The following is a 12,323-nucleotide window of genomic DNA, read 5'->3' on the forward strand; positions in this document are numbered from 1 at the left end:
CAGCCACTGGTTCTGGAAAGCAATTTGGGATTATGTCCAAAAAGTTACTAAACTGTATATACCTTTTTACACTGCAATATAACATAGTAAGCTTCTGCCTTGCCCTCAAAGAAAGAGGAAAAAGACCCATGGCCGTTTCTTTTGTGGTGCTAAAGAATCAGAAACTAAGGGGGCTAGTCATTAATTGAGAAATGGCTGAACAAAATACAATATATGAATGTAAGGGAACATACTGCGCTCTAGGAAATTATGTAAGGAGTGATTACAAAGAAACCTGGGAAAACTTATTCAGACTGATGAAGAATGAAGTGAGCAGAACCAGAAGAACAATTTCTACAATAATAACAGTGTCAAGACAAACAATTTTAACAAATCAACACAATAAACAACCAAGATTCTAGAGGACCTACAATGAAACATGCTACCCACCTCCTGACAGGAAGGTTATGGATTTAGGATGCAGATTTAGATATTTTTTTGGACACCACCAATGTAGAAATTTGTTTTGATTAACTATGCACATTTGTTACATATATGTATTTGACATATTTTATTTTTGTGTATTAGATATATTTTATTTTTCTTTTTTTCAATGAGGGAGATGAGATAAAGAAAAAGATTTTTGACAACTACAAAATGCTCAATTAAAAAAAAACAAATCACCAATAAGAGAAAAACAAATTAAAACAACTGTGAAGTCCTACTTTTTCATAATCATTAGAATGGCAGATATGACAAAAAAAGGAAAATGGCAATGGTTGTAGGGGCTTGAAGATAGGCACACTAATTCAGTGTTGATGGATCTATAAAGTAGACCAAACTTTCTGGACAGCAACCTGTAACTATGCCCCAAAAGTCACTAAACTGTACAGACCCTTGGATACAGCAATACCACTACTACAGATATATTCCAAAGAGGTCAAAAAAGAGGGAAAAGATCCAAATACATAAAAATTCATAGCAGTACTTTTTGTTGTAGCAAAGGACTAGAAATAAAGTGAGTGTCCATCAATTAGGAAATGACTGAATAAATTATTGTGAACATAATGAAATATAACTATGTCATAAGAAATTACAAAAATGACAGATTCAGAAAAACCTGAGATTTGTATGAACTGATACAGAGTGAAATGGAAGGAAGGAAGGAAGGAAGGAAGGAAGGAAGGAAGGAAGGAAGGAAGGAAGGAAGGAAGGAAGGAAGGAAGGAAGGAAGGAAGGAAGGAAGGAAGGAATCAAAGATTTATTGAGCATTAGTTATTACGTGAGGCACTGTGCTAAGTGCTTTACAAATATTATCTAAAGACTTATGATGAAACATGCCTCTCACCTTAGTAGAGAAAAGATGGACTAGAGGCACAAAACAATAGACATTTTCAGATTCAGCAATATGTCAGCATTGCTTAATCATGATTATTTATTTCAAGGGAAAGTCTGTATTTGGTGTGAGGTAATGAATTAGAGGGTAGTCAGATACAAAAATAAAGAGAAGACAGGAGTGGAAACGTTGAGGTTTAGGGGTTTAGAGGTGCTAGGACCCCAAAATTACAACAAGAAGGTCCTTCCTAAAAGAATTCAACCCAACCCTTCTTTCAGCCAAAGACAAGGTTTATTAGAACATCCATCATATTGGGCAGACTTTTAAGGAGTCTGAACATTAGTGAGCTATTGGCTAGATTATAAGAATCTGAGCACCTTAATGGAGACAAGATGGACCTTATATACAAAAAGATTATGGGAGAGATCTAGGAGTGGCCAAGTAGTCTGTGGGGACTGTGAGGTAATAGAAAGCCAGGGACCTGGACCTCCTGGCCAAGGGAGAATGGAGCCTAGCTAGGATTAAGGGTGGGAAATGGGGAAATGTGGGGGGGGGGGGGGCGAGGCATGAGATTGGGCATAGCCACAATGAAAGGCCAGTTGATGGGATTATAGCCTCAGGCAAAAACCAGAGATGTGGCCATGTGGGAAAGCCACAGTTTTTCCTTTCTAGGGTCTACATCCCATCCTCATCAGAAACACTGGAAAAATACAAAGAAGAAAACAAAACTCAGAAAGGGGTACAGTGCAATTGTTACTATCTTGTGAATATAAACTTTAAAAAAACTAAACAAAAGTTCACAACGTCAGGTACAATCCTCTTTTCTGTTCTTCTTTGTACAAAAAAAATTGTTAATTAATGTAAAATTCATAATATGAAAGAAGAAGTAGAGACACCCAAATATAAAAATGACTTATACCTAATGACTAATGGAAAATGTACGGAAAAGAAAATGAATCATCCACTGAAGTCTTACTCTGTTATCTTGTTTGTGGCAGGAAGGTGACCCTGAATTCTGAAAGGCTATGCCAGTGGAATGCAAGCTCTAGCAGGTTCTATACCAAGCTAGAAAGGATTTCAGTATGAACATGAAACACAGGCTAGCTAAGAGAAACTCATCACTAAGTCAGATGAAAGATGGTCACTTTTTTAGCCAAAGCAAAAGTCTCAAAGACATTCTACTGAATTACGCTCCCACCATTTGACATGGAAGGAAAAAAAGGACCCTATTATGTCACAACTAGTGAGTTATATTATAGATGTTCATTTAAATATTTTGCCAAATGAAAAACAAAATTATTCACAGGGATCTAAAATAGGACTAGTCCCAACTGAGATTCAAATCACCTCTTCTGCCCTTTAATTATACTACTGTATATCTTTAAGCAGTGATAGTAATATTTATCCTTACAAGCCCCCAAATTAATAATTGATGTGCATCAGTGGAGTTGAAAAAAATTCCAAGAATTTATCAATATAACTCTACTTAAATTCACACCAAATCATATTTTTCTCTTATTTCATATTTTTGTTTATCACTTGTTTAATAATGCTGAGAATCTCAAGCTGTGAAGAAATGGCGATACAGTCCCAGAAAATGAAGGGACGTTACTGGATAGTAGTGTAAACTTAAAGATTCCATTTTGTTTAAAAATCTGTTCTGAGATCACTACTGGTAAGTACTTAGGTTTTCTTTTTGTATCAGGATATGTTATAATACCTTTATAACCCCTATGGATGGCTATTAATTTTACCCACAGATAATGTTAGTAGTCAGTACTGAGTAATGTCAGTAGTGAGTAAGGTTGGTTAAATCCTAGAAACTGAGCATAATACAAAACATATACTACTGATAAAAGTTAATACATGCTCTGGATAGTTAATAACCATGATATTCAGATACCAGTATTACAGAAAAAAATAATTTGGAGATTTACTTTATAACTCATCTTGATTATATCATAAGAAAAGTTTTATACTTCAGATACTACATTCCACCTCCATTACCAGAATGGTTAAGTATGCCAATCTTTAGTAAAAGGACTTATGAATCATTATTTATATAATAGATTTTGATTTAGGGAAAGGAATAAGCACTTATACAGGGCCTACTATGTGCCAGGCACTGGCCTAAGCACCTTACAAATATTATGGTCATCTGATCTTTACAACCCTGCAAGGTAGATACTATTATCCCCATTTTACAGTTGAGGAAACTGAGGCAAACAGAGTTTAAGTGACTTGCCCTGAAACAGTCAGTAAGTGGCTGAGGTCAAATCTGAACTCAGGCCTTCTGGACTCCAGTCCAAATAATTTACTTTTTTTTTTAAAGGTACACAGAATCCTGACAAAAACTGAGAAGAATGTACAATCAATGACTCTTTCTGGAATGCCAAAATATAGGGGCATTACTCAATTAAAATATTCAATGCATTTCAAAATAAATGTTTATACTTCACATTTACAAGTAATAAATTAGTGAATTTTTATAATCAAAAAATTGTATTCAATATATCTTCACATACCAGAACCAACCACTGCATAGTAAAATGGATTTTCCATTTTAAGCTTCTTTTAAGTTCATTAGAACACTTAATGGCAATATCTGCCAAATTCACTAATGGCAAAGCAGAGGGCAAATAATACATTTATATCTGTTTACCTATTAATAATTTCCTGTTTTCTACAGCCTTAACGATCATCACATTCCACAATTAATCCATAGAGTAAAAAAAAGTGCTTTCTTCAAGCATGTTTTGGATTAAAACAAACTCAACAAACATTTATTAAATACCTATTGTATGTAAAGCATCGATGCTAGGCAATTGGGAGATAGGGGTTGGCAAAGACATACAAGATAAACTTACAGGCTTCAGTCAGCTTACAGGATAGCAGGGGAATGTGACAGACACATAAATGCACTAAAGGTACAAGCAAAGTACAATGTGAGATCTTGCAGGAGGAGGAGGGAGGTCATTAATGACGGAGTATCTGGGTTTCAGTTGGGCTTTAAAATAATGGGTACAAATTCAGTAGCTAAATGGGGGAGGGGATCAAGGTTATTATAGACATAGGAAAATCATTAGCCAAGAAAGAAAAGCAGTAAAGTGGAGAGTAGGGAGTAAAGTAAAATGAAGGGTAGGGAAAAGAGGAAACGGGGAACAAGGTTAGCATGTTGTCCAGTTGGCTGGAACATTACAGTAAGTTGAAAAGTTTTGAGACATAGCTGAAAATATATCAGGTCATGGAGGGTTTTTAATGTCAAGTTAAAAGGTTTAAACTTTACTAAGTAGGTAAGCAGAGCTGTTAAAAGGATTTTAGCCGAAGATTGACACGAACAGATCTATGCATAAAGATTAGTTCCGCAGCAATGCAATAAATATACTGGAAGGGTCAGAGAGTGGAGAAAGTCAAACAGAAGCTACTGAACAGACCAAGAAGGGTGATAACTAACATCCATGTTAGATTAACAGAGGTGAGAAGAAAGAAGAGGGGTCCAATGAAAATACAATAAAAAGACATTAATAACTGAGTTAATGAGAGAGAGGGAGAACAAGAGAGGACTCAAAAAATAACTTATTTTGTTAATATTACCAAACCAGAAAGTATGAGCAGACCATCCTCTCCATAATTACTCATTTGGAAGTAAAATGGAATATTCTGATATAGGTTAGGATAAACCTATCCAAAATTACACTTTAGGCCTCCAAACATGGACTAGAATTAATAATTCTCCTTTCAACAAGAAACAAGAAAATTTTTCTCTTCTCTGCTACTGTTAGGAACGCAAAGTTAAAAGCAATCTTTCCTTTATGCAAGAAGGAACTGAATGATAAGACTGAAAAATTCCATAGCAGTTAAAACAACCGACCAACCAGAAATCCCCAATACATCTTTACTCATCAGTGCCCTCAAAAAATTTTAAGAAATTTTTAAGATTGCAAAGGTTTAAACATACACTATCCAACCAGAATGATCAAGTTTTACATACCACACCTTGTCGGAATTCAGAAGTTCATGATTTTCAGTTCTGACAAAGTTTTCAGGACAAACACCAATGACGCAATAGCTATATTGTGTATGAAGGCAATGGGCTAGATGTGTGTGGTCAAGAGGGGTTAACAGTGAATTGCTCTAGGTAGCTGCTGAGAATTCAGGATCATAGCATGGTCATCAGTGCAACTCAGAGACGAAAAGCTCTGCTGTTCAACCTCAGTCTATTCTGGCATATTACCTAATAATTGCCTACCACACGTAACCCATTAAATTACATGAAAATTCTAGTCCACCTGGACAAACATGTAGGTCACTATGTATGCAAATTGTAATTTTTTTTGGTCCTATCCAGCCCGTACTTCTACAAGTGCCGGGAACATCCTCTTCGGAAACTTCATTAATGAAACTCACTTGTGATTTAAGGGTTGATTGGGACACTGAGGGAAACAGTGGTCAAGTGAAAAGAGAATTTTATTTGGAGTGGAAGGACCCAGGTTCAAATCCCAGCTCTGCCACTTACTCCATTGTGACCCTAGGCAAATTGCTAAACTACTCTGTGCTTCAGTTTCTTCATCTGTAAAATGAGAGTGTTAGACTAATGATCTCAAAGGTCCCTTCCAACTCTAAATCTAGGATCCTACTACTTGCCCAATGTCACACAACCATTGTGTATCAGTGTTAGGATAAGACCTAGGGTTCTTCTGCCTCTAAGGCGTATCCCCTCCAGCCACTACAGCACAATAACTCTCTGCTCAAAAGTATGCATTTAATAAATGTTAATTGATTTGAATAACTATTCTGAATTGAACTGGTGAATTTCAAAATGAACACAGCATCTGAAATAAGATCCATTATTAAACCTTCCATGTCCACTGTCTCTGATATTTGCCCACTCAAACTTCTAAGCTAGGGTGATCAATGGCACAAGTATCTAAAGGTTACAAGAAGCAGTGTGTTACAAATAGAGACCTAACCTGCAACCAAAAATGACTGAGTCTAAGTCTTGTCTCTGAAACATTCTTCTACAATCCTGACAAGACATTTAACCTCTCAGCCCTTTAGGTAACTCTCTTTAGACTATCAATAGCAGAGAAGGTTCCAACCTGCTTTGGTAGAAGGGACTTTCCTCACCCTGGAGTTCCAATGAAATCACAGGTCCAGTCCCTATACCTATTTAAAGATACGGAAATGAAGGTACTCTAGAGTAAGATGAAAAGAAAGCTACCCCACTTTTCAAAATAAATGTTCTAAATCTACCTTCAAATAAAAACAACATACAATCTTACTCTTACACTGTGGCATTATGATGACAGCTTAGTTTTTTCGTACCTTTAATCCAAAATGTAAGACTCTAAAAAAATCACAAAACTCATAAAAAGTCAAATCCTAGGTGGGATTTTGCAGACCTCTCACGGCCAAGCAAGATCAACCATACAATTTACTGAAATCATTAAGTAGCATCTTTAAGTGATATTTCTTCTACTCCTGTATGTTCTTGGTATACTTTTTTTTTGCACGTATAAATAGATTGATTGGTCAGGGCAGCTAGGTGGCTCAGTGGATAGAGCACCTGCCCTGAAGTCAGGAGAACCTGAGTTCAAATAAGGCCTCAGACCAAACACTTGACACTAGCTGTGTGACCCTGGGCAAGTCACTTAACCCCAAATGCCTAAAATAAATAAAAATAAAAAGATTGGTGTAAAACAAGATCAGTAAAAAGCAAAAAATAAGAAAAACTCAGCAAAAAAACAAAATTAAGAGAATCCATCAAAAAGATTCCACACCAAAAAAGGACAGCAAACCAGAAACCCAAAAAGAAGTATTAATAATACATAAAATATTTATTAAAAGTTTAAATAGTTCCATATTCTATTTAAATATGAACATGAGATTTCAAATGTCTTTTTTTATATGATTTTATAAGTACTCAAAAGAGAAAAATGGGGACTGAGGACCAAAATCCTTAAACTGTACCAATAACTATAGGGACAGAAAATTTTTTAATTTTTAAATTTTAAAGCCCATTCGGTCAAGTCATCAACTACTGTTCAACCAAAAGCCCCATCTTTCATTGTCATGCAAACAGCTTAGCAACTCTTTGCTGGTCAGTATCTGATACCCACCTCCAGAGTATCAGTACAATTTTTAAAAAACCATCCAGCTGCATATTTGTAAGCATCCAAATAACTGTTCGTGAGGAAGGTAAATGAGAGAGATAGTGGTAGACTGGCTGGACTTGGAACAAAGAGTGCCTACTTGAGTTCACATCTTGCCTCAGGTACTATAGGTAGTGTGACCCTGGGGGTTACACTGAATCTCTTACTGTCCCAAGAAAAAAATTTTAACGATAGTAAATTACAAACGCGTTGCCGAACTACATTGGCAAAGGAAGTCTCCTTACCAGGAGTTCCCTACAACTTTAAAACCACAGGTCCGGACTCTATTCTATCCCTACCTCCCAACTCCTCTCCACCCCTCGAAAAAAAGTCAGCACAGAAAAAAATCGTCCCCTTCGGAGAAGAATATATTTAATTAATTAAACGCCTTTTTCTGGAGAATACCGTTGTAATTGCTCGGGGGCCCAGTTCTAGAGCTCTGCGGGTCACAACCCAACACCCCGCTTGACAGCTCCGGTCTCTTTCCCGAGGCTCCTCCCTCCTCTCCACCCACCTCCCGCACCAAACACACAGCAGCACGCCAGGCACCAGCTCCGCGGCCACCCGCGGCACTTCGGAAGTCCTTTCCCCAACTGGTCCCTCCCTCGACGGTGACAGCATCTCCCCCGCCCCGACGACCCCACTTCTCCTCTTCTCCCCGCTCCCCTCCAAAAGCCCGCTGGGGCCGAACGACGAACCCGGCAGCTCCACGGCCCTTCGCCGGGACAAGCGCACAACGACAGCCCCGCGGCCCCTGCGGGGCCTGAAGGCGACCCTGGCGCCACAGCCCCCGCCCCCACCGGTGACAGCTCCGGTACCTCCATCCCCATGTGGCTCTGCTCCCTCCCCCTGCCCCTCCCCCACTCTCCAGTCCGCTGACAGCTCCCGGAGAGCCCCGGAGAACCCCGGGGAGCAGCTCCCTCCATGCCTCCCTCGGACCCTCGGTCCCCGGCTCACCCGCTCTCCCGCATCACGTTGCTGTCCCCGCAGTCGCAAGCGCCCCCGGCCTGGCTGCGGAACATGTTGAAGTCGTGTCCGGTGTGGTCGCCCTGGTGGAAGCACTCGGCGCACAGGGACATGCAAGGGGAGATGCCGCACGTCCGGCACCGGTAGGCCACGAAGTTGGCTGTCCAGACCAGGCCGCAGAGCGCCGCGGGGTCGTAGGCCCGCACCGCGGCGCAGAACTCCTCGTAGCCGCCGCCGCCGGCCAAAAGGCACTTACACCACTCGAGGGCCTCCTCCTCCGCCGCCCCCGGGCCGCCGCCACCGCCCCCCGCCGCCTCCTCCGGCCGCCGCCGCCTCCTCCCCCCCACCCTCCGCCCGGGCAAGCGGCCGCTCGGCGCTCAGCACCCGCTCCAGCAAAGCCTGCAACTCCTCAGCGCCTGCCCGGTTGTCCGGCCGGCTCAGCGCCGCCTTCAGGTGTGCCGCCGTGGCCGCCTTGTCCCGGCCCAGCTCCGGCTGAGGCGGCTCAGACTGAGGCGACGGCTGCCCCCCGACAGCCGCCGCCGCCGCCATGATGAGAGCTCAGAATTGGGAGAGTCCAGAGCCGGCGGCTCCGGCAGCCGCTGCTCCTCCCGGGATGGTGTTGGGGAGGGGAGGAGGGGTGGGAATAGACTGCTGAGCTCGGCCCAGGCCCAACTCTCGCGATAGCGAGAGCTGACGCTCACCTAGCTCTTCATCTCTCGCCCCGCCCCCTGTTCGCCCCGCCCCCTACCCACGCCCCTTCTCGCCGTCATTCCCTCCCCCGTTCTCCTTCCGCCCCTCCGTCCAGTCTTCTGAGCTTCCGGAGATCTTCCTCAGTCTGGGGTCTCTTCCACACCTGCTCCGCTCTCCCTGGCTTTATTTTACTCTCTTCACCTCTTCCGGTCACTCCCGTACAATCCATTCCCCTAGTCTCCTCCCCTCCCCACCACCTCTCCCCTCTTCCCTGGTCCCGCCCTCCCTTGCTCCGCCTCTATCTGCTTCTACCCTCCTTGGCTCCACCTCCCCCTCCTCCCTCACCTTCTCCTTTAATGTCCACTTCTCCCGGCCTCTCATTCTTCTTTCCTCCCTTTCTTGTCCGTTCGTTTGACCATTTCTTCTCTCTCCCCTCCCGAGGCGAGCTCCCCGGAGGAACGGGTCTCACTATGAAGTGCAGATTTGGAGTCAACTTAAAGAAACCTTCACGCGGACAAATGTTTTGACAGTTTTTGCCTGCAATTAAGTGACGTTTCAGAGGACCGGCTTGGCAACCTTTCCATCAATCGATTTCTGGCAGTGATGAACGAAGATCCTTTCATCTTCTTCCAGAAGAACTTATATATTTATGATTTCTTGCCACAAGTGGTAGAACTTTGTACTACATCCTTCCTGTACAGTATATTTTATATAATTGCGCTCCTCTTTCCTTGGTAGATTTAGCATTACCATCCCTTCTTGGCAATTATTACTTTTCCCTCTGACTTTTGTCATTGTCTTCTAAGTGGTGTTCAATTCTAATACATTTTACATACCGCTGCCAAAATTCACTAGATTTATGCAGTAATTTTACAGAATAGAGTTGTAGTAACAGTAATTATCTATTAACATATGACTTTCCTTCAATGAATTCAAAAGGCTAGAAGGCAAAAAACAAGGAAGAAAAATTCAAGCACCCTAATGTACCCATCCTACCTGTGTGACTCCCTTGAAAAAATCCTTTAATAGTTCCCCATTGCTTACTGAATAAAGTCAATACTTAATGCTATTCAAGATCTAGTGCCCACCCAGGGTTAGCAGACGTGACCTGGGTGAAAATCAAGCAAAGAAGACAGAGAAGGAGCAGTCAGACTGGTAGGAGAAGAACCAGGGAAGAGCAGTGTCATGAAAACCTAGAGAAAAGAGAGTATCAATGAGAAGCATCAGTCAACAGTTTTAAAGCCTGTAGAATGGTCAAGAATGATGAGGATTAAGAAAAGGCCATTAACAAGAACTAAAAATTCACGGAAGAACATACCTTTTCAGACATGGCTAATTTGGACATGTTTTCCTCCACTATGCATGATTATGATGAAGGTTTTATTTTTAATTTTGTTTTATTTTTATCAACTAGGAGGGTCAGTGAAAAGGGACAGATTATAAATACATGTAAAAATTTATTTTAGAAAATGTTAAAAAAAAATGATCTACTGACAATCTACCTTATTAACTCTATCCTGTATATTGCTAGTATAGACTGGACTTCTCTTTGTCAACAAGCCTTGAGCTTTTTGCTTCTTTTACTTTTGCTCATACCCTTCCTTTTCCTTGACTTTCCCTGATGAAAGGCTACCATTCTTCAAGGTCAATTTTCAAAGATTAGCTCCTGCAGAAATCTCCAGCTTCCCACATCTCTAACATAACTTACCTTATAATGTAACTATTTTAGGATATGTCATATCTCCCCTCCCAAATTTTAAGTTCCTTATGTATAGTAGGCATCCAATTAGTATTCCTTCAGTGAATTCTGAGGTAAATATAAATTGGATTTCTATTTTTTTAAAGGCAACAGAAAAGCTCAGTTTAAAAGAATCCTATTATTCTTTAAAGTAGCACCTAATATATTTTGTAAATCTGGGTTTTCATATATTACATTCACTTAAAGTGTGACACACTTGAGTAAGAGAATGTGTGAGTGTACTGTCTAGAATAACATGACTGAGAATGAACTTTCATAAAAGAGAATTGCAGAACAATAGTTTCTTTTCCTAACAGACCTTTTAAGGAAAACCTTGCTGTATTCAATGGCTGGCTTATTCACTAGATTTATGCAGTAATTTTACAGAATAGAGTTGTAGTAACAGTAATTATCTATTAACATATGACTTTCCTTCAATGAATTCAAAAGGCTAGAAGGCAAAAAACAAGGAAGAAAAATTCAAGCACCTGAAGGAGCTAGCTAAGGAGGTGAGAGCAGCATGAGTATCTCTAAATCTTAGCTAATATTAGATGAAAACCAACAGGACATACCAATAATATGATGTCATTTCACATTTCCTTGCTTTCCATATTCATAAAACATTTGTCCAATTATTCTTAACAATGAAGTGAAATTCCAAAAGCTGACAAATATTTTTCTCTATGAACAACTACATTAACTTAGGAACAAGACATTAAAATTCAGGAATATTTTATAGCATTGTGTATGGGTTTTGTGTGTGTTTGTGCGTGTGTGTGTACATATCAGAATGTCTTAGGAGCCTTAATGTACACTGGAAGGCATAGTAAATAGTCTAATGAAGTGTGCTGTCATCACTTCAGGATTTCCTTCCTGTCCAACATAACAACGGAGAACACTGTTTTTCAGATTAAACCCAGCATATCTTGATATCTAGCAGGATTCTAATTGCAGTCTTGAGTATGGTGGCACTTGTATATTCTTGGATTTCTTCAGCCTTGTCATCCCACCACCTGTCACACAAGCCTTTAGCTTGATATGCATATCACAAAGCAAGCTTGTATATCTTCATTTTTTCAGTTGAACAGGTACTGCAGAAGATCTACATAAATGCCTATCCATAGGTTTTGCTTCCTACATGTTAATATTATCCCTGCCTAAATTTAGAAAAATATTTCTGATTTTTCAAATTCTTTAGAATTATTAACTCTAACTTAAGATGAATACAGACAGTAAACATATTTCTACCCAAGTAGACAATTAGTTTTGTGGGTTTTAACTGCCTTTGAAAGTTCACCAGCTATGCCCAAAGACCTATAAAACTGTGCATACCCCTTGATATTCTTTTAAGGTTCTGTTATAGACATCTAGAAATTATCATCTTTTCCTGAAAACCTTTCTCCCTTGTGAACCTCCTTATAATAGTTAATACCACTATATCCTTCTAGTCAACACCTCGAAT

At 40.2% G+C, this 12,323-nt stretch overlaps 1 protein-coding gene across 1 annotated transcript in view; it reads right to left on the reverse strand.

Moving 5' to 3' along the window:
- The window catches only part of UBR3 (ubiquitin protein ligase E3 component n-recognin 3), a 303,032-nt gene extending 293,950 nt beyond the window's left edge, over nt 1-9,082 (reverse strand). The window contains 2 exon segments of the mRNA XM_078146977.1: nt 8,425-8,753; nt 8,755-9,082. Coding sequence (XP_078003103.1) covers nt 8,425-8,753; nt 8,755-8,982 — 557 coding nt within the window. The 5' untranslated portion in view covers nt 8,983-9,082.
- Between the last annotated feature and the right edge of the window lie 3,241 nt (nt 9,083-12,323).

The sequence above is a fragment of the Phascolarctos cinereus genome, unplaced genomic scaffold, assembly GCF_003287225.1.
Source record: "Phascolarctos cinereus isolate Bilbo 61053 unplaced genomic scaffold, phaCin_HiC Scaffold_726;HRSCAF=1367, whole genome shotgun sequence".
NCBI classification, from domain to species: Eukaryota; Metazoa; Chordata; class Mammalia; order Diprotodontia; family Phascolarctidae; genus Phascolarctos; species Phascolarctos cinereus.